Source organism: Hippocampus comes, unplaced genomic scaffold (assembly GCF_001891065.2).
Source record: "Hippocampus comes isolate QL1 unplaced genomic scaffold, H_comes_QL1_v1.1 scaffold96, whole genome shotgun sequence".
NCBI lineage: Eukaryota > Metazoa > Chordata > Actinopteri > Syngnathiformes > Syngnathidae > Hippocampus > Hippocampus comes.
Window position 1 is genome coordinate 216,508 of NW_017806074.1, and position 22,676 is coordinate 239,183.

General features: G+C 41.9%; 3 protein-coding genes across 9 annotated transcripts; 2 read left to right on the forward strand and 1 right to left on the reverse strand.

The window, feature by feature from the left end:
• The first annotated feature begins 82 nt into the window (after positions 1 to 82).
• grk1a (G protein-coupled receptor kinase 1 a) lies at positions 83 to 7,058 on the forward strand. 2 transcript variants are annotated; one of them, XM_019894454.1, is made up of 7 exons: positions 83 to 1,692; positions 2,393 to 2,520; positions 3,415 to 3,572; positions 3,657 to 3,740; positions 5,158 to 5,282; positions 5,355 to 5,556; positions 6,410 to 7,058. In XM_019894454.1, the coding sequence occupies exons 1-7, from the start codon at positions 994 to 996 to the stop codon at positions 6,697 to 6,699; spliced, it is 1,686 nt and encodes a 561-aa protein (XP_019750013.1). In that variant the 5' UTR covers positions 83 to 993; the 3' UTR covers positions 6,700 to 7,058. The 2 variants fall into 2 exon arrangements, with proteins under 2 accessions (XP_019750013.1, XP_019750012.1); XM_019894453.1 differs by having other exon boundaries at positions 5,158 to 5,556.
• A 913-nt stretch (positions 7,059 to 7,971) lies between these two features.
• Positions 7,972 to 10,490, reverse strand: LOC109530615 (protein-lysine methyltransferase METTL21C-like). The gene is made up of 5 exons (XM_019894468.1): positions 10,429 to 10,490; positions 9,769 to 9,891; positions 9,524 to 9,669; positions 9,119 to 9,236; positions 7,972 to 8,445 (listed from the first exon to the last, which is right to left on the reverse strand). Exons 2-5 carry the CDS (start codon positions 9,875 to 9,877, stop codon positions 8,048 to 8,050), a joined length of 771 nt encoding a protein of 256 aa, XP_019750027.1. The 5' UTR covers positions 9,878 to 9,891; positions 10,429 to 10,490; the 3' UTR covers positions 7,972 to 8,047.
• On the forward strand, positions 9,128 to 20,826 carry jam2b (junctional adhesion molecule 2b). 6 transcript variants are annotated; one of them, XM_019894460.1, is made up of 11 exons: positions 9,128 to 9,215; positions 9,832 to 9,919; positions 17,572 to 17,637; positions 17,947 to 18,057; positions 18,136 to 18,285; positions 18,845 to 19,026; positions 19,161 to 19,269; positions 19,372 to 19,479; positions 19,952 to 19,970; positions 20,031 to 20,085; positions 20,180 to 20,826. In XM_019894460.1, the coding sequence occupies exons 3-11, from the start codon at positions 17,583 to 17,585 to the stop codon at positions 20,216 to 20,218; spliced, it is 828 nt and encodes a 275-aa protein (XP_019750019.1). In that variant the 5' UTR covers positions 9,128 to 9,215; positions 9,832 to 9,919; positions 17,572 to 17,582; the 3' UTR covers positions 20,219 to 20,826. The 6 variants fall into 6 exon arrangements, with proteins under 6 accessions (XP_019750019.1, XP_019750020.1, XP_019750015.1 ...); XM_019894461.1 differs by lacking the exons at positions 9,128 to 9,215; positions 9,832 to 9,919 and adding exons at positions 12,796 to 12,860; positions 13,924 to 14,040; XM_019894456.1 differs by lacking the exons at positions 9,128 to 9,215; positions 9,832 to 9,919 and adding an exon at positions 14,978 to 15,360.
• The last annotated feature ends 1,850 nt before the right edge of the window (positions 20,827 to 22,676 follow it).

Here is a 22,676-nt window from a genome sequence, read left to right on the forward strand (position 1 = left end):
TGATTGATTCATTTTAAAGAATTGTCTTGTGCATCAGTTGTGTGGAATTTACCGTTATCCACGTCGTGGCTTGATACGGCAGAGACAGGCTGCTTTCTGATCTGCACGCAAAACATCGTGCCATGAAGTTCAGAACTTTCTTTGAGAAGTCTGTAGTCTCTTCACGTCACTCTTACTTGGAGAAGCTTATTTACGAGTCACAATTGAAGATGGGAGGATTAGGTTAAAACATTTGAAATTCGAAGTGAACTTAATGCTATGTTATTGTACACCAAGTATTCATAATCTGGCACTTTATGATTCAATCAAGTCGGCAATAATATATTTTGACCGTATTTCTGCACCTGTCATGGTGGTGATGCAAAATGCAGCTAAAAAAAAACACGTTTTCTGTATTTTTTAAAATTTTATTTTTCACTTTGCAAATCTGAAATTCTTGAAGCCCAAGATACCACACAAACGTTTACTTTATTTATGCTCTGAACCAACCTTTGAGTTCAATGTTAGGTCTGCATCTGACATGGCTGTCACACAATTCAGCCAACAAACCACGAGTTGACGGTTTGGATCTTAGAATTTAGAACCTGCAGTCCTGATGCCACATGCTAAAAGGCAGAGCAAATGCCGCCCCCAATCTTATATTGCATTTAAAAATTTAAGCTATTGGTTTCCAATACCTTTTGTAGGAGCCCTCATTGGTCTTATCTCAGATCCCAATTAGGACACGCTCAATTTAAAATCTTGTTGTGAAAGTGTCCCCTGCAGCCCGTGTCGTTCTGTTCTAGTATGTGCTCGCACTCATTGTCTGGGGCATCGGGGTGTTAGGGGATTACTGAAAGGTGTTGACTCAGGTGTGTGTGTATGTGCGCACAGTTGTCACATTCGCCCACAGCACCGGTTCAGATGCTGGCGCCATTTCTCTCCCTGGTCTCCTTACCTTTGCTACCTACGCGCCTTGCCATGCACTCGCTTTGCGTGGCCTAAAAATCCAGCATGGATATTGGGGGACTGACCACCGTGGTGGCAAATTCTGCTTACATCAATGCCCGTGGCAGCATCGATGGCTCCAACCCGGCGGCGGCTCGAGACAAGAAATACCACTCCCGCCTCAAGCTGCCTCACATCACCGTGTGCGAAGGCCTGAAGGACACGCTTGATTTGGGGTTTGATGGCGTCTGCGTGGAACAGCCCATCGGCAAACGTCTCTTTAGGGAATTCCTGGAAACCAACCCAGAGTACCACGGTGCTTGTCGCCTGTGGCGGGACATTGAGGACTATGACCTGGCGGAGGATTCGGATCGTGCCAAGAAGGCCTCGAAGATTGTCCAGCGCTACATGGACGCCTCAGCCAAACATTTCTGCCCGTTCCTCTCTGAGAACACCATAGCCAAGGTGAAAGAGGGCCAGGAGGCTGTCGGCGATGACTTGTTTGCAGCCGCTTTGGCTACTACTCTGGACTACTTACGAGAGGCGCCCTACGTGTTCTTCCTGGAGAGCATGTACTTGAAGAGGTTCCTCCAGTGGAAGTGGCTAGAGATGCAGCCCATGGACTCAGATTGGTTCCTGGACTTCCGTGTGCTCGGCAAAGGAGGTTTCGGCGAGGTGTCGGCGTGTCAGATGAAAGCCACGGGGAAACTTTACGCCTGTAAGAAACTGAACAAAAAGAGGCTGAAGAAACGGAAAGGCTATGAGGTAAGTTGTGCTGCTGTCTTCGGCCGCTACTGTCTGATGACATCCTGGACTAGACCCGTTTTAAAAATGTAGTCTCCTCTTTTTAATGACGTTTTTGGAAATGTCAGCTTTACAGATGCCATATCTCCCGTTCTCAATCAGGAAAATGCAAGCTCTTCCGTCAATACCTCTGCAGGTATAGCGTCTGTAACGCTGACGTTTGCAGTGCATGTCTGCGCCGCCGCGAACCCAAATAACCACGCTGTTCAATGAATAACCTGGACAAAGGCAAAGACGTGACATCTGTATAGGTGATGTTTGCGGTGCGTCTTGACACCACCGCAAACCGCTGTGGCTGTACTGTTTGGTGAATTGCTCTTTACCGATGGCATACATCTTGGCATTTAATTTTTCAGTGCATGGCTAATCAATGCAAACCACGGTATTATAACACTTCTTTATGTTCCACTGCATGAATATGTAGTGGCTTTTGTTGCTACTGCTACTCATCTTTGTCCCTACATTACAGTCGGCTACGGTATTAAGCCCTAAGACAAGGATAGAGTGATTAGTCTGGGCTTTACCGAAAAGCTTTTCTGCATGGAACTGCTTGGCGCAGTTATGTATTGCCCTTGTCTATAGCCCATTGATGACCAAGTGCTTTCAAATCCACATTGGCAAATTGTACTTTTCATCCAGCTTCTCCCTCCTCCTCCCCTAGGGGGCGATGGTGGAGAAGAGGATTCTGGAGAAGGTCCACAGTCGCTTCATTGTGTCACTGGCTTACGCCTTCCAGACAAAGGAGGAGCTGTGTCTGGTCATGACCATCATGAATGGAGGGGATCTCAAGTAATTTCATTTTCTCAAAATGCACAAATGATGCCATGGGCACCGCTATCAACTTTGAGTAAATGCCTTTTCTTTTTGGTATGCTCGCCAACTGTTTCACTTTTTCCTGGTCATATGTTTCACAATGTCCATTCAAATCATGAGACGTTAAATCGGCATGCAGATATGTTCCAATAGGAAGCTAGCCTTTGCAAAGACAATACCGTACTAGTGAGACTGTGATTGTAGGTTACATACCAGAAAAACTACAGTATTGTCTTCGTCTTTTTTTGGAATAAAACTTAGAAAGTTGTACTGATAGTTTAACTGTCAAGCAGATGCAGTTTAGATGTATAGAAGTGCTCTTGATTCATTTTCTTTAATACCTCACCTGTTGCAAGGCAGCGGCTCAAATTACACTGCTTAAAAAAGAAATTGGACTATAAGCGCATCACACCCAGCTTTTAAGATAAACTTATTTAAGCTTGTGTTTCACGTGATGAAATCACAAAATGGAAGGAAATGTGAAGCGTTCCTGCCTCGAATGAAAAGTAATTAAGGCTCAACCGTATGTCCTCGTATCCGGGTCTATATATGCTTGAAGTGATTAAAACGGACAGCTTTCCCTGCACCATTCCATCAAATCATGAGCTTGTTTACGACTGACTCCAAATGAACTAGAAAAGCATTGTCACAGATGATCCATTTTATCAGGTAACGGCATAAAAGTTGTCCCGGTTTGACTCGACCATCTACTGTATAAATCAACTTGTGCCTTGTGTGATGAATTGATGAAGCCTACTCGGATGAGAGGCAAAACGTCGCTCAGAAAAACCACTGCAGGCTATTTACGCTAAACAGCACATTTTGGGATATGGCTCTGAAAAAGTTGCCTGCTGCCTCTCTTCTTTGAAGGTACCACATCTATCTGGTGGATGAAAACAATCCAGGCTTTGATGAGCCAAGAGCCTGTTTTTATATAGCTCAAATCATTCAAGGTATGGAGCATCTGCATCAGAAGAGAATCATCTACAGAGATCTCAAACCCGAGAATGTGCTCCTCGATAATGACGGTAACGCTTGAGAATCGACGTGAGAGTAAATGATAACCTCTCGTTATCATTTAAGTTTGTAATGATCGATGTCTCTGTTGGTAGGGAATGTCCGTATATCTGACCTGGGTCTCGCCGTGGAATTGAAAGAAGGCAAAACGATGACGAAAGGCTATGCTGGAACACCAGGTAACTCTTGAGGATCCCATCTTGAATCACAATTCCGTATTTTTCCCCAAATAGAGCGCTTTACTCTTATAAATGTACAGTGTTCCCTCACTTATCGCGGTTAATGGAGACCGTGACCCTGATAAGTGAAAATCGGCAAGCAGAATTGACCCCCCCCCCACCCCCCGGAATCTACAAAGTCTACAGCTGTACACATATTTATTTAAATCTTCAATTATAAAACTTTATACAGATATTAACATTCATCAGCATTGCCTTGTGAGAAAGACAGAAGAGACTTGTGTTACTCTCACTTTGCGTTCTGACGGTAATAGAGAAATTTAATTTGGGCACGTCTAGACGTTTGGGTGCGTATCCAGTGCCCCCAAATGCCTGTGCGCAAAGGCGTCGGCCGTCTGGGCGGAGGGCTTTTGAAGTCCACAATTATCACGTCAAAGCAATGGGCCGAACAGAGGGAAGAAGGCTAGACTCTGTCACAAAGTGGGAATAAACAATTCGGGAACAAAGCGTTGTTGAACATCAAAAGACAGTTTGAGAACGCCTATCGCACCCAGGCGACGTTTGTCATCTGCAAAATCTGCAACTTGATTCATTGTAGACCAGACAGAAAGGTGTCAACGTACACGTGGTTCAAGGCTTAAACCAAGGTAACCAATCATTACCGATGGGCTGGACCGGGGGCGTGGTATGCAAATATCGGGGGCAGTGTGTTTCTTGTATTTTGCATATTCAAAACAAAAGTTCAACCTGGCGGACAGGGAACTCTGAGCGTGATTACCGGGGCAACAACCGTCGTTCGCCCTCAGAGATCCTGAAGACAATTTTCCCTGTGTGCCGAGTCATTTCTTTGTCCGAGAAAAACTCTGACAGACGGTGTAGCCGCCTTTAGCCTCCAGCTAGCTCCTGGCTAGCTATGCCCGCAGCAGCTGATGTGTTTATGATAAGACAATTCATCGGTATTGACGTGCTGCTTTTTTCCAACAATGTAGTGCAACGTTGTGAAGCCACGATAAAAAGTGCGATATATAGTGAGGGATCACTGTACATCAATTAACCGAGTGGAGTGACCAATTGGAAAAAAATGCTGCCCCTCAAATAGAAGATTCCTAGTTTCCCCTGAGGGGGGAAAAAAACCCTGCAAGCCTCATGCAATATCAGGTTGCGCAAATAGGTCAGTTTTGTAAAATAAACACCAGACCTCAGTTAGAATTGCCCAAGGGGGGAAAAAAATCACAGTCTTTGCTGACAGTGGAGTATAAAAAGAATCAATTACTCTATTTTTAAGTGGCTGAACATATTGAAATCGGGGATTAGACGCCTCCCCTCTAATAGAAGCCTACTACTCGTTGCCGGTGACTCAATAACCTCCCCCTGCGACGATTTATTTTGGGTCATCGTTCCACTTTGTCTCTTGCAGGTTACATGGCGCCGGAGATGCTGAAAGGAGAAAAATACGACACTTCTGTCGATTATTTCACTCTGGGTGTGACCTTGTTTGAGTTCCTCGCCGCCAAGAACCCCTTCAGGAACAGAGGAGAGAAGGTTGCTCGCCCCTGTTTTGACATCAAAGCGCATGACCCTCGCGTTGACGTCTCTGCTTTGACTTTTGTTCAGCTCGAGCGCGAGGAGATGAAAGAGCGAATGCTAACCCGGGAGGTGATCTACACGGACAAGTTCAGCGAGAATGCCAAGTCGCTATGTAACGGGCTGCTGGCGAGAGAAGTCGACAAGAGAATGGGTTTGAAAAACGGCTGCTGCGACGAGATTCGAGCGCACCCTTTTTTTCGTGACATCAACTGGAGGAAGCTGAATGCAGGTACATAATCACGTTCAATATTTGATTCCCACTTAGTGTGTACACTCACATCACGAAAGTCAGATCTAATATCTTAGTTACTTTAACTACAAAAGAGGTGGGGAGTATTATAACTGCTCAGTTTAATCCAGACTAACCACAATAATATGTTTAAACGTGGGGAAGAAGTATGGTACACACTGGGCAGATCACAACAGTTTTATAATATTTAGAATATTGATATTTAATAATTTGTGACAGAAGTAGTGTGTCATCATTCAAAAATAGACACATTTGCGTATAAAAATGGAATTTTAATTCTATTCTTACCTTTGTATTAATTGATGAATGGTATTCCTATTCAAGTTTATATATCTACATATTTCAAAATACTTTAATGCAGTACTGTTCATTTATTTATATTTTATCATTTATTACATTCTTAAAATAATGTGATCATTATTAGTGTAGACACATTTTTTTGCATTTGAAATGATTAAAATTGAAAGTACGTGATGTGATGGACGTAGTCACAATAATAATCTTTGGAGTGTCAAGTCATCTATTGAAATTTCAATGGCAGAAACATTGCACTCAGCTATAATTATAAAAATTACATGAAATATTTATGATTCACAAATCAAGGTTTTTGATTGAACAGTCACTTCATTGTAATTAGCAATGTCTTTTTGTATTTAGAATTTGCTGTCAATATGTATACGTTCTAGATCAGAATGAAAATCAGTCAATTAACATGACACTTCAATGGTCCAAAAATCAGAGTTTCCTCAATTGCTCAACCTTCGCATCATCGTTGAGCATGAATGAATAACTAACTAGGAACAAAATGAAATCAATCAAATCCCTTCCAAAGGCATCGTGCCCCCGCCGTTCATTCCGGACCCCAGGGTGGTGTACGCCAAAAGTCTGGACGACGTGGGCGCCTTCTCCTCGGTCAAGGGCATCACGCTAGAGGACCCGGACCGGAGCTTTTTCGACGAATTCTCCTCGGGCAACATCCCGATCCCCTGGCAGGAGGAGATGATCGAAATGGGCGTTTACGGCGAGCTCAACGTGTGGGGCCCCGAGGGCGGAGTCCCCAACGACCTGCGCAGGGAGTCCATACTAGAGCAGCCCAAGTCGTCCACCTGCTGCGTGTCCTAGCGGGTCACTCGACAGCGATGACTGAAATGCACAGGGACCGCCCTTGAGTTTTCTTTTGCGGGATCTGCAGACGACGGGAAGCAACAGCGAAGCGGATCGACAAGCGGGAATGCCCGTCAATGTGATATGCTGATCAAGTCCTTGTTATGTGTCTCTGTTTCTTGTGCTCCCTGAAATTTATGACAACTGATTTTGTTTCTTAGTCATTGCTGTATTCTGCTCTACAAAATGCTGGTGATGGACAATCCAAAGACGAGGGACCAGATGGATAGTTCTGTACTGTAAGATTCATAATTACATTTTTTGGGGGGAACAATGTAAGGCAAATATCCATGTAGAGAAAATGTTCTGGGCAGGTTTAAAAAAAAAAAAGTCATTATGTAGTCTATTAAATTGTGTTTCAATAAAACTAGCAGTTGAAGTGTGGAACCAGTTTTTTTTTCTGGAGTGTAAAATCAAAACATTTGCGCTTATTTTAATATGAGGACATACACGTTATTCCCGTAATATATTTTGTCTATCTGTCTTTATTTTTCATATCACAGCTTTAGTTTTGTAGCTCAGGACTACCTTGAGTAATATTCTGATTTCTTTTAAAATAAATATTCCATCTTTAGTGTTTCAATTTATTTTACATTTTTGCATAATCTTTTTGCATATTTTGTTGTTTTTGTAATACTCCAACTTTAACTTTTTGACTTTTTCTAATACATATTACATTTTGTAATTTGAGTTTTTTTCCCCCCATCTGACTTTGTTATAGTAACTTTACCACTTACTTCCACAATACTATCACTGAACAACTTATTTGCAATCGTTCAACATTAGTAGCTTTTAACTTTTAAATGTAACATTTCAACTTTATTTCGTAATATTACAACTTTTTTTTAGAAATGTTCTGACTGAATTATTACTTATTTTAGTATTATTCTGACTGCATTTCTTTGTGAATGTTATTTTTTTTGCAGTCTTCCGACATAATTCCAGTAACTCATTTTTGAAGCATTGAGTCTTACGCATTTAATTCTTGTACTTTTCTGAGTTAATTAAGTAGTCTGACTATTTCTATAACGTTATGAATTTTAGAATAAAGTGCAATCTACCTCCGCTTCAGTCGGCGGCGCTCTCATCGACATTTTGGGAGTATGAACAATGTTAGTTATTCGGCAGATTTATATTTCTTTTTTGTTTTATTTAATCAGGATACGGTGTTATGATAACGATTTTTGAGACAATTCTTAATTCTTGTCATTTTTATAATTTATAAAATAAAAAAATTTGTGTGGAACTAATTTTACTGTATGTAAATCGAAAACACGTTTAAATATCGGAATTTCCTTTCTGATTGTCACTCCTTGGCGGTGGCCTTGTAAATCCTCACTTCCTGCTGCGGGAACTCTGCAAGCAGCGTGGCGTGGAAAGTTCTCTGGAAGCGCTCGGTGAACCTCATGTCCGACTGGAAGCGAACTTTGTTGGCCCACAGGAGGGTGGTGTCGCCCCCTGGCGGACAGAAATGGCACATTGTGTCCAGCAGCCCGTCCAGGTCTCCGTGGGGATAAACCACGTCTGCAGCTAGCACGTAGTCGTAGCGGCGGGTCGACTGGGGGAAGTCTCGTGGATGGTGGCGACCCCAGGTGAGGGCCTTAACTTGCGGCGTGTGTCGTGAACGACCCTGGGTGTTCCGAATCAAGTTGAAAGACAGATTCGGTAAAATGTCGGGAAGATCCGTCGCTGTCACCCAAGCACCTTGATCAGAGAAGCAAAACGAGGTAGTGAAAAACTTGTACTTATGATTACGGTGAAATGTCTTTTTTTTCATCTTCTATAGCAATGGCGACCATTTATTACTTTCTTTTTGTGTCTTTTCTACTTTTTGAGGGGTGGTAATATGATTTTATGAATATTTATACATTCAATTTAATCGAACACTAACACCGCTCCCGCAATATTACAACTTTTGTCCACAATATTATGGGATTGATTGATATTAGGATTTTGTTTTTGTTCGAACATTGACTTAAAACTTTATGAGTTTTTATTATGAATATAATTTATTTCATTTCATTTAATATTTTATTTATTTAAAGCTTTCTTTCCAATGATTACATCTAAACATATACCCATCTTTATTAAACAACATTACTTTGCAAAATGCTGATTTTATTTATTTATTATTTTAAATCCTCGATCGACATCTTTGTTCAAAATTTCTAACAGTGTTCAGGGGTCTCCCAGGCTCACCAGCATGTCTTAAAAAGTTAATGAAAATGTAAACAAGGAATTAGCTCTCTGTTATTTTCTACAGCAAATTAAAATGTCCAAAATTTGGAAATATCTGAAATGTAAAAATGTCACTTATCTTACTTTTAATCTGAAAGAAACGCAAAAGGTGCAGAGGCTTCTGAGGGTCAGATCTTACCAAGCAAGCTCACCACTACTGACAGCAAACCAGTGCCTGCTCCAATCTCCAGCACCGCTTTGTCCATCAGGTTGACCTGTTGCTGATTGTTCTCCAGGTAGTGGCACAACGCTAGTGCCTGCGTGAAAAAGAACACACTTAAAAATACAATGGATCCCCGCTATTTGTGGGGAATAGGGACCGGGCCGGCCTGCGAATAGTGAAAATCTATGTATAGTTGACACTGAGTTTGAAATATTGAAAGTATAGCGATACATTATAAATTTTAACACCCCCTTGAATTTTCATAACCAACTTACTCCAGGCCAGACGAGCGTATAGTTGACGCTGAGTATGAAATAATTGAAAGTATAGCGATACATTATAAATTTTAACCCGCCCCTCGAATTTTCATAACCAACTTACTCCAGGCCAGACGAGCGCGCCAAAGCTATCCGTGGCCTCCCGGATGCAGATGCGATGACCCACGAAATAGAAGGCCTCTTTTTGCATTGCATCATAAACACTTGACTCCCAGACGTGACGCTTTTCCACCGCTGTCACTTGACAGTCTGACGACACACACACACACACACACACACACACACCAACATGAGCCAAAAGTGAACATGATAATTGAGCTGAGATAGAAATGCATACCGGACGTATACCGTCATCGGTGCTTCTCATCCTTTCATTGTGGATCCCATCACCTGCCGCATTCTCCTTCTCAGGTTGCTTTCGAAGGACTGTCGAACTAATTGAGGAAACTCCCTCCATGGAAAACTGGGAAACTGCGAAGGCGCAACTCCCATCACTGAGGTGCTTCCAGTTGAGATACCGTGCATGCAACACATGAAACTTCACAACGCTTTTTTCCCAATATTCAAACAATTTTTTGGGGTCATCTTACAACTTTAAAATTGAAATGTTAGAACATACATCTGGGCTCCCACTGCCGTTTTGGCAGTGTAACAATGTGAAAATTTTGCATGTAGAAAATTGATACCGTTCATCCTCCCGTTTGTTTTCGGTGCCGATTCCCAGATTGATGATGTATGCTTTGAGTATAAGCTCACGAAAAGCCTTGACGGTTTTGGAATGAACTGGACTTAGTGTGATAGTCCCTGTGGTCGCCAATGGACCCCCCCGACAAACACAGCTGCTTTAAGCCCTCCACATCCATGTATTTATTTACAGCGTGAGCACTGACTGCAGTTACTGTCTTTGCAAAACAATTAATAGCCCATATAAAACATCATCTCACTCATTCGCGCAATTCCCCTTGAAATGCATTCCATCGTGTGCATCATATGTAAAATGAAACATACCTTTTGTGAAGCAGTTGACCAGAACCTTCCTCCTCTTTTTTGACTCTTTCTGCGCCTCTCGCCCTTGCTCTCGTGTTTATAGACTGAGGCAGCACCATGGGACACGCCTCTCATCTCTGCCGGGGAGAGAGGATGCCTCAGCATCATCATCATCATCATCATCGTCAACCTTACACTTTAGATTTCCTATTAACATGAATAATAATAATAACAACAACTATTATTATTATTATTATTAGTAGTAGTAGTAGTAGTAGTATTTTCTACAGTATATACATTTTGTACATATCGGTAATTAAAATATATTTATATCGTTTACTATTGGCTGATATACAGTATGATTATTTTTTTTCTCCCAATACATTGATCATGGAAACAAATATTTAACCGGCAGCTTCATAATATAGTATTACCTCATTTTTTTGAGAATAATTAAAAAATCGGGCGGCCTGTTGGTCGACTGGTTCGCGCGTCGGCCTCACTGCGCAGTGGTGCAGGGTTCGATTACGATTCCGGTTCGATTTGCATGTTCACCCCGTGCCTGTGTGGGTTTTCTCCGGGTATTCCGGTTTCCTTCCTCATGCCAAAAACATGCGTGGCAGGTTAATGGTACACTCTAAATTGACCGTAGATGTGAATGTGAGCGCGGATGGTTGTCCGTCTTTGTGTGCCCTGCGATTGGCTGGCAACCGGTTCAGGGTGTCCCCCGCCTACTGCCCGAAGACCGCTGGGATATGCTCCAGCACCCCCCGTTACCCTTGTGAGGATAAAGCGGATCAGAAAATGGATAGATAGATGTTTGTATGCCAATATGAACAAATACTTCATCTTTGGCCACAGTGTCAGGATTCCGTTTTCAACTATGTGGTCTGACTCCAACTCCAGTGTCATGCTCTTGTGTTAATGCTAATGATTTGTGTTGGTAACAAGTTACTCAACGCGGTTAAAAAGGTCACATCACAAGAGATTAGAGGACACATGCTGCTTCTGGAAATGACACTTCTTTTTAGATGGCAAGCATTAGTGTCATCAGTGAGTTTCACTCTGTCACAGTCATGGAAAAGGCATGTGTAATAACCAGTCAGAGCATTAGCAGCTCTCCTCCTCTGCGGGATTACAGTGGGGCTCTATTTCAGTTGTCCGCTGCTGCACGATGACTGATTTACTGCCACAAAAAACTCACGCTGTTTTAATTGCTTATTTGTGACAAACCAACAATACATGATTCTATAAATATGTTTGTCATAAGTCCTGCTTAAAGTTCACCGCCGTGGAATCATGCTAGTCACCAGGGGTGGGCAACCTTTGGTGACACATCCATCCATCTGGCTTATCCTCAGTAGGGTCGTGGCTGTGCTGGAGCCTTTCCCAGATAAATTACGCGGAGGGGCGTGGAGGGGGGGGGGGGGCCATCTTGGAATACAGTAGTTTGCAGTGATCAGTGCTCCATGAGCTGCCAAACTAGGAACGTAGCGCCACCACGTGGACACAGACAGGCATTGCACCAGTTGTCACCTAAGTGCAGTCTGCTGCATTCACGTGTCCAACCACCCAAACACAGCATTGTGAACTACATAGACCAGGATACTTTGCACTGTTGAGCTCATAACAACGCATGACAATAAAGTGACGAGGCAAGACTATTTCTTTGGAACTGCTGTTACTCTGAAACACAACATGAGCTTTTTCTTGACAATATCGTGAGTAATGTCAGCTTGTTTATATCACCAACCTTCCCCCAATACCGTGCTAATTATCGTTTAGTGATGTTTGGATATCGTTACATTACCAACCATCCCCCAATACCGTGCAAATTATCGTTTAGTGATGTTTGGATATCGTTACATTAGTAGTGATGAATGACCAATATTGGGGCTGTACTGATGATCTGAGAGTTGAGACGTCTCATTTAAAAGTATATCCGTTTGGTTATTTTATAGCGACCCCAGGTGGCCAAAAGGAGCAGCAAAATAGCCATTCAATTACGGTAATGCGATGTGACAAAAAATGTTTGGTTGGATATTTGAGGATGATATTACTTTGTTTTTGTGGAGCTCAACCTTATGGAGCGTGCTTAAAGAAACATTACAGCATTTTTTTAAAAAGTTGAGGCCTTGCTGGTCCTGCCCCACCACCACTTTTATTGCATGATACTTTTACCCCCTTCTCATGTAACTAAATAAGGCAACCAAAATATTAGGAACGCTTCTCCACCCTAGTTATGGAAGTCATTTAATTTTGTAGCTGTACCTGATGATTCGCTTCCAATGGGATTTATCATGTGAGGGTGGACTACACGCCTGTGCAAAGGGTCGTGTGTGTGTGTGTGTGTATATGTGTGTGTGTGTGTGTGTGTGTGTGTGTGTGTGTGTGTGTGTGTCTGTCACAGGACGACAGCTGACCGAGTGAACAGGTGCGGCGGTGAAGATTTGGTGCGTTTGTACCCCCTGTCTTTTTGTGTGCGCGCATATGGCCCCAAATGTAAGCATGTGGCACAGGCAAGCAGCGCACGCGACAATGGGCGCTTGTGTGGGCCATGCAGGAGGGGAAACCCAATCCGCAAGGACACGGTTGGAGCTTGAGCAGCAGCTGCTTCTTCTTCTCTGTTTCTTCTGCTGCACCAAAACATGGCGATGACACCAGCAGGCCCCAGCATGACCAGCTGGCCCACCTCCCCTTTCATTTTCACATGCAGCCATACTGGACAGGCGGACAGGCTATCTATCTAGCTTGCTAGCTAGCAAGCTATTTGTTTGTCTGTCTTTCTGTCTGTCTGTCTGTCTGTCTGTCCGTGCGACCGTCCATCCGTCCGTCCAACTCTCTATCCTTGTATTGTTTTCCTCAGAGAAGTACCACAACTTTGAGTGTAACTGGAATCGTTTATTTTCATCTTTTTTTTTTTTTTTTGAGAACGTTCAGAAAATTGCAACTTGACTGACATAAAACGTTGTCTTTATTATGATAAAATTCCAAATGAATTGTCATAAAATTGCGAATTGACTGTTATAGAACTGAAACTTATTCCTTGTAAAATAACAATTTTCTTTTCTTCAAATTACAACTTTACTCTCATAAAATTCGGACAGTTTTTCTGGTAAAATTGCCACATCATTACCAAAACAATTTCAACTTTATTCTTACAAAACTAAGACTTTTTCATGCAAAATTGCCACTCATAAAATCATGACATTTTATTGTAAAATTACAAGTTGCTCTCATAAAAATGTGATTTTTTTTTCTTGTAAATGTTTCTTATTATAAGTGCAACTTTGTGCCTTAAACATGAAGGTTTCGAAGTCTTAAAATTATGTTTAATATGCTACTCTTTTTGAACACTACAATTAGTATTTTTTTTATTTTATACAAATGTATACTGTATTGTCCATAAATATCACATTTTACTATATTTTACACATAGTCTCTTGTTGTTTTGAATCCTAATGTCCAGCTGCTTGGGCACTCCAAAACCGTAATTATTATTATTATTATTATTAGCCATTCAGAGATGGACTTGCTGATGTGTTTCGGATCGTTGACCCGCTGCATGATCCAAGCGCGCTTGAGTTTGAGGGCGCAACCTGATTGTCGGATGTTTTCCTCCAGGACTTTCTGGTAGGCAGCAGAATTCATTGTCCCATCAATCATAAGAAGTTGTCCTCGTCCAGTAGTAGCAAAGCAGCCACAGACCATCACACTGCTACCACCATGCTTCACTGTTGACCTAATGTTCTTTTTATCAAATGCTGTGCGATTTTTAGCCCAGATGTAACGACCCACACATCTTCCAAAAAGTTCAATTTTGGGTTCATGAATCCACAGAATGTTTCTCCAAAAGTCTTGAGGATAATCATGATATCTTTTGGCAAATGTGTTCTTTTTGGACAGCAGTGGTTTTCGCCTGGGAACTCTCCAATCGCTGCCGTTTTTGGCCAATGTTTTTCTTATGCTTGAACGCTGACCTGAACTATGGTCAGCGAGGTCTGGAGTTTTTGTGGTATTGTTCTAAGTTCTTTTGCAAACTCCTGGGTGAGTCGTCATTGCACGCTTGGAGTAATTTTAGCTGGTCGACCAACCCTGGGAATGTTTGCCACTGTTCCCATTTTTTTTTCCATTTGTGGATAATGGCTCTTACAGTGGTTGACTGAAGTCCCAGCGTCTTGGAAATGGCTTTGTAACTTTTTCCAGACTGATAGATTTCAAGAATTTTTTTCCCCAATTTCTTGAATTTCTTCAGATCGTGGCATGGTGCCTTTGTTTCTTGAGATCATGTAGCTTAATTCACTTTGTGTGGCAGATTCTATTTACTTGATTTATTGATTCAACAAATGTGGTACTAGAATGTTGCTCGGGAAATTGAACTTAGCTTTCCCAAAACTTTTGCTTTGTGATTTAACAAGGAGTAATAATTTTTCACAGAGGCTCAGAAAGGTTGGGATTTTTTTTTGTGCCTTGATAAATTGAATTGTCATTTAGAAACTGCATTTTGAATTTCCTTTATATTCCTCTGTGTAATATTGAAATTGGTTTGATGAACTGAAACCTTTGTATGCGATAAACATACAAAAATCAGGAAAGAGTAAAATAATATTACACAGCACTGTACTAGCTCCGACTACTACTACCACCACTACCACTTATGATGATGACGGCGATGACGATGGCGAAGATGAAGGTGATGGTGGTGGTGATGATGATGATGATGATGATGAAGCCAAACAAAGTGTCGTCACGGTCACGTGTCGTCATCTGCTCCACAGCCCGCGCTCGCGCCTTTTTTTTTTCGCCCTCTCTTGTTTGTGTGTGTGTATGTGAAATTTAAGAAGGCTCACACACTTGCAAAGCGAGCACGAGCGAACTCACGCGTAGCGACAGACGAGAAGACGACGATGACGATGATGATGATATTCTTTCTTTTACTACTCTGCATACACTGTGAGTGCTCAAAAAGCGGCATTTTTTTGCATGTTTTGTTCTCTGTTCAAGTTGTGTGAACGTGCAAATAGTTTGCTGATCGATTGCATGTGCAAAAAAAAAAAGCTGCACGTGCAATCGAGCATGCTGTCCACAGCGTTTGTTCAGGTAACTTTGAAAGTGAGTGACAATAATGTTTGTGGTATTTATGTCGACTATAAAGACTATCAAGTAAAGTCCAAGCTAAATAAAATATAGATATGGTGGTGATTATGTTTTGTAAACTTCCAGCGTGTCTTGAAACAGTTCAATAGTTTTGGACTTTTTGGTGACAGTTCGTCTGAGGTCATGTTTTATTTTCTTGTTGTACTTTTTTTGGTCGTCAATTTCACGTTTGTAAAACAGTTGTGAAGGGTCTTGAGAGGCAAGGAGCGGTTGCGTTTACACTGAACCGGGTTTCTGATGCTGTTTGAAGCGGTGATGCGCGAGGCTGATGAGAGTCACGTGGTCTTTATAATGCAGATTATTCCCCCGTTGACCGCGATTTATCATCAGTGAATTCCCTTTTGAAGTTGGGTCGGTTTAATGTGATTACGTCACATCCATAATTAACCATGCAGTTAAAATGCTACTTTTCTGAAGCAGGTCTCGCATTGGCTCTTGTTAAAACGGTGCAAGTGTACGGTTAGTGTAGTGTACCGTATAGTTGGACATTCAAATCAAATGTGCTCAAATACTTTAAATTGACTTCATTCTTTTTTTTTTTTTTTTTTTACTCCGGCTTTTTGTGTGTGAGCGAACGCTTGAGAAGGACGTTATCAGTATTGCCTTGAACCCACCCTGTCTGAAAGTCGTCCATCACTTTTACATTCCAAAACAGCAGCCCTCCTGGTACCGGCAGGCACCACACGCGCACACGCACACACGCGCACACACGCACACGCGCACGCACGCACGCACGCACGCACGCACGCACGCACGCACACTCACTCACTCACTCACTCACTGGCAATCCCCTCACAAATTGTGTATTTGGGTTGAGATGCGGAAATATCAAAGAAAGAAATCTATTTGGCTATAAATCTTTCTGGGATTTCAATTGAATGCTTTTGAGTCGATTCTTCTATCGAATATTACATCGGTTAATGGCATAATCGGATCCAATTGTACACTTGTTGTTGTTTATTTGGCAATCTTTTGTGATTTAAAAAAAGCTACAAAAAGACAATCAAGCTATATAACACGAGAGGGATTGATGTTACACTTACCAACCTTTTTAAAATGGTTCAGTTACTGGTTTGGGCATATTTGGACAGTTTTCAGATAAATATTGGCTTGATTATAATCAAAAACATGATACTAGCCAATGCTAAGGTGAGCTGCATCTAATCTATGGCAGGCGGTATTCTTCTCCCCAATCAATAATAATAATAATAAGAAGAAGAAGAAAAGTTTTATTTGTCTCACAATGGGGAAATTCTCAATTTCCAGCAGCAAAGTTATGAAAGGAAGAAAGAAGAAGAATCAATCAATAATAATAATAAGAAGAATAAGAAAAGCTTTATTCGTCTCATAATGGGAAAATTCCCAATTTACAGCAGCAAAGTTCTGAAAGGAGCGGCGCCATCTTGAAGTCAAGCAGTGGAAACAGGAATTCAGAACATTCAGGAAATGATTCTTCCGTGGCATTTAAAATATATTTTAAAAAATGAGTCTTCAACAGTTAATATATATTTTTTCAACATTACAAAGCAACACGGTTAGCATGTCTGGCGAACAGTTCTGAAGTTCTGGTTCAAGCAGTGGAAACAGGAATTCAGAACGTTCAGGAAATGATTCTTCTTTTAAAATATATTTTTAAAAATGAGTTTTCAACAGTTTATGTATTTTTTTTTTAAACATTACAAAGCAACACAGGCAGCATGCTATCCTCATGGTTAGCATGTCTGGCGAACAGTTCTGAAGTTCTGGGTTCAAATCTTCTTCTGTAAGCTCGTGGTTGTGTGAGTTTCCTCCTGCTTCCTCTCACGTTCCAAAAAGATGAGCTTTAGCGCCGTCAAAATCCTGCGTATGAATAGTTGTTTGGTGAACCAATCCAGGGTGTACCCGAAGCCTCGCCCAAAGTCAGCTGGGATAGGCTACAGCACATATATCATCAGCCCTCGTGAGGACACGCGCTATCAAAATGGCAACTGTCAATGTAACGTTCATCGTTCATTTTGCTTCTCGCAGGTCCGGTCAGTATGTCAGTGACGGTGAGCTCTCCAAAAACTAAAGTGGAGGTCCATGAACACACAGGTAAGAGCACATCATCTCCACTTTGCTGTGTGTGAATCTGAATGAAGCAAACAAAGGAGCCTTCTTGCTGCAAAACCTTGCGTGATTTCACCCAGCAGCATGACAACCCAAATTCAGATGTGTCGACGGAAACATGTACAAAATAGTTGGCCGACTGCGGAAAAATAAATAAATAAATAAAAATTCCGGCAAAACAGACAGTATAAAAGGGGCTAAGAAGTAAATCGTATTCCGAGGCACCACATAGAAATAACAAACGCAGCCGTGTCATGCTGCACATGTCCACTTAAGCTTGTCCTGACCTTCCAGATGCTGTTCTGTCCTGCGACTTTCGCACTGAGAAGGACCAGAATCCTCGAATTGAGTGGAAGAAGAAAGAAAAAGCCGTGACCTTTGTCTACTTCAATCACAAATTTACCAGTGGGTGACGACTTCTCTCCCCGTTTTTCGATGTTTGAAACAGCAATTTCTTTTTTCGCTGATTTCCCATCACCGCAGGCTCGTATGCAGGCCGGGCCAAAATGGAGGGAGCCACTCTGACCATCCACTCTGTGACACAAAAAGACTCCGGGGAGTATCGCTGTGAGGTGACCGCCGGCGATGACCACGTCAGCTTCGGAGAGGCCACCGTCACCCTCGATGTACACGGTATAAAAAAAAAAAAAACAATTCAGGGGATTCATTGAACGGAATATTTGGGTTAGAGTTTGTACTGCAGCTAATTATTATTTTAGCTGCAGTATTATTTTGGACACCAAAGGAAATTAGAAACCTCTCTCAATATGAGGGACAACCACAAGAACAGGTGAGAACCACTGCTGCAAGTGGCCCGAGGTCCCCTCACTGTGCTTGTGTTTGCATTAAAAAAAAAAAAAATTTTTAGTTGTCTGGTTGTGGCTATTCCGCTATAGTTTCAGCATTGTCCCTGAAGCCAAAGGTAACAGGTCAGCGGACTGTGCTCGCTACAAATGTGTCTGTGAGTGCACAACAAATGATTGCGACCTCATCGGTCACACCTTCTGTCTCTGATTGGTTGGTTTTCCTCGGTTGCGGTGGTTTCCCGAAAATCCAATAGAAGCACGAGATGCGGGCCAGAATGTTTTAACAGAATTTTGTCACGACGTAATTTCAACTAACTTGTCTTTTTAGATGTTACGGATATGTAATTTAGGTATTCTGCAAATGCTGCTGTTGTGTGTATCCTCAGTGCCGCCCCACATCCCGTCTTGCGAAGTGCCCCACTCGGTGTTTGTGGGCTCCGACCTGGAGCTCCTGTGCAAAGACAAGCAGAGCGTGCCCCCGGCGACGTACAGCTGGTACAAAGATAACAGGGCCCTGAAGGTCTCGTCCAACACGCCGTACAGCATGGACACGCGCAGAGGCACCCTGGTGAGTGAGCTCCCGCTGCGTGACACATGGCGCGCCGAGCACAAAGCACACACTTGTGCATTCGTATGGACCCGCGAAGGGACACATGTGCAGCTGTTGCTCTTCCTCTCTCTTTCACTCTTTGCCCGGAGCAGAAGTTTACAAGCGTTTCCAAAGTGGATTCTGGGATGTATCGCTGCGAGTCCTCCAACAGTGTGGGGGCACCCAAAAGCTGCGTGGCACAACAACTAAAAGTTATTGACTGTAAGTTGAGTTTCCCCACTCGTGCCCTTACTCTTCTGTGCTTTACATGTGTACTGACGAGAGATTTTTTTTTTTTTTTTTTTTTTTTTGTGGGGGGTACAGATCCGGTGGATACCGCCATTTTGATCGCTGGCGCTTCAGGTTTTGTGGTTCTCACGCTCCTCTGCTGCATCTGTGTGTGTGTATGCCGACGTCAAGGATGCTGCAAGAGTGAGTAATGTCTTACCGTCGCTGCCATATGCACTTTGAAAACCAAGAGTGAGAAATATGCGCTAAACACAACCAGAAGTCCAAATTTTCAACGTTGTTTTATATAAAATTCTGCATTATTTTTGTATGCAAAAAAAAAAAAAAACCTGGGTAGTTCAGTCCAATGATCCAAGTAGTGGATCGGTCCATTTTTGACCCAAATGTTTTTAGAGTGATGTAGTATACACCAATTGGAAGCATAACAATCAATTGGTGGAACATATTATAGCCGTAGAGGGTCATACTGTGAAACCAAGCCACACATACAAATTCTGTGAGATTTATAGAGCGTATATAAGGGGTTTTATTTTAAAAAATGACAATGGGAGCATTTATTCTGTGAGCGAGGAATCTGTCTACTCTCATCAATGTCTTGCACGATTTTGACAATGCGAATGCCTGACCATAATCTCATTTTTCTCCCTCCAACCAGAAGAGAAGAAAACAAAAAGGTGAGTTGCTCGTCTTTTGTTTTGCCCAACCATTTTTGGACATTTAAGCAACTTGTACAGTTTGTCTTGCAGCGCCAAGTCGTACAACCCTCCTCCTCCTCCACCCATCCACAATGTGAGTTGTTTGTGTTGCCGTTAATGTCTCGCTGATGACCGAAGGCCCTGGCTAATTCAAAGAACGTATTTGTTTTTCTTTGCGTTCTCCATAGATCAAGACCTACAAACCAACTCAGTCCTTCATGATCTGATTCGTGCAATGAGGGTCAAACCAATCCAGAATTCAACATGTTATTCTTCAATGCACTGGACTGTTTAGCCCACGCTGGTATTTTCTCAAAGACCAAAACCTAAAGCAGACTTTTGTCATAATCTTTGCTGGACCCCTCCCAGACACAAATGTGGCTCAAGGGCAATTTCTGCCATGTCTATGTAACACAGGGTTCAAAGTTTTATGCAGGTTTGATTATTTGCTATTTCTGTGAGGAGTGAAGGAGTTGCACTCTCACTAAAGGTGCCAGTATTACACTCATGCCCGTTCACTTATTTTGACAAACTAGCAAAGATTCCGATTGCATTTGATCTATTTTTCCATACACAGAACCTTTATTTTTCTTGTTACTATGTTCATATTCTTCGTTTTACAACACTGTATGTGTTTGTGTGTAAATGTGTGATAGTTACTCTCTTTCACTTTTGTTTGCGTGTGACTTAAGAAACAATTGAACGGGTGTCTGCAAACACTGAAGGATCTTTGTATACAGTTCGACATTTATATTTTCACAAATTTCACATCTGCCTTTGTAGAAGAAAATGGAGGTTGTGCATTTTTTTTTTCAATTCAAACCTCCTATTTCAAAACGACTTTGGAGTTTGTTTTGTTTTGTTAAAAGAGGTTTGGCTTAAAAGCATGAATGAATGAATGAAATACACACGAAATACAAACATTAATTAAATAATTAAATTAAGTCAACGAAATTCCTACATTAAAAGTGTTATCTTTTCAAAATGGAGTTTTGAATGTTGACATCTGTATTTACTGCACAGTGCAAAAAAAAAAAAAAAAAACGAGCTTTTTTCATGAGTACATCGCAGTGAGATGAGTGTTGTAGTACTGCCACATGACCATAAGAGGGAAACGGTGTACTGAATATTGGTGGCCTGATGAACTGAAAGTGCCTTCATTCATTTTGCATGAACTGGACGAACATGAGTTCATCATACTGCATTTGATTTTAACGTCTCCCCTTTATGATTTTTATCCTTTTTATTGCAGTCTATTAAACGTTTTGACATGCAAATGCCTGTTGTAGTGTTATTTCTCTGCGCGCGCGCACACACACACACACACACACACACACACACACACACACACACACACACGCTGTCAGACATTTTTGGCAGTTGAAAAAAAAGAACACCCACTGCCAAGGGTGTTCAACTTGGGGGAAACAATCACCTATAATATTCAACTTATATATTGATTTTGCTAACATAATCCGCACAGTCTACTAAGTAGACTTAGTAAATCCTGTACCGCGGTACACTGGTGTGCCGCGAGATATTGTCAGGTGTGCCGTGGGATATTATCCAATATGTAAGCCTGCGGGGTCTATCGCCGGTCAGAGTAATCATGTAATACTCTTCCATACCGGTAGGTAGCAGCAGCAGCTCGCTTATTGCCTTGTACTTCGAGACAAGCGAAGTTTCTCGTGCGAGGCAATACAAGGAAAGCTTTCGTTCATTTGGATTTACTTTTACCGGAGATGCAACGGCACCGACTCCGGAGTGCTTGGCATGTGGTGAAAAGCTCTCTAACAGCCCCCTCTAAGTTGCAGCTCCATCCCCAAACAAAACACCCTTCACTTCGAAACAAAAATGTGCAGTATTTTGTTCGCCTGCGTGAATACACGGAGAAACAAGCAACGTGGATGAGAAAAACAGCAAAGGTAAACGAGAAAGCAAGTTACCATGTCGCTGAACATGTGGCGAAATCCAAAAAGTCCCAAAGGCAGAGCAATTAATACTTCCCTCCTGCAAAGCCATTGTAAATGAGATGTTCTGACCCGAAGCGGCTAAAGAAATAGCCTGACTGCTGTAAAAACTAAAAACATAGAAAGAATAAGAGCTACTTCTGTGTCTTTCATCGATTGCAGCCAGGATATCAGATCTGTTTCCATCCAAACCATTTATCACACTGAGTGGGAATGAATATGAAAGATTATAAAATATTTGATTGATGTTGATTTGATTCCTATTCAAGGTGTTATAGCGTTATTTTTCAATGTTAAAAAAACGCTTATAATGAAACTTAATTGTGAAAATAAACTGTTCTCACATTTTCAGCTAGTGGTGTGCTGCGACATTTTTTTCAATGAAAGAAATGTGCCTTGGCTCGAAAAAGATTGAAAAACACAATCTAGTTCAATAGTTTAACTCAAATGGTGAAATTGCATGACGAAAAGACGCTCTTTGCTACTTTTAATGTACAGGTAAGCATAGACAGTACGAAGGTCAATTTACTCTATGAGGGCATCACTCGGGGTCGAGCTGTCCATGTGTGGTTAACTGGACTGCGTGGAACTAAAGTGAATTATTTGAGGGAGTTTTGTGCTGACAGGTCATCATGTTGGATGCCCTCCTTGGATTACATTTAACGGGGGCTCTTACATCCCATTTTCAATCCGGTGAGTGCGTGTGCGTGCGTGG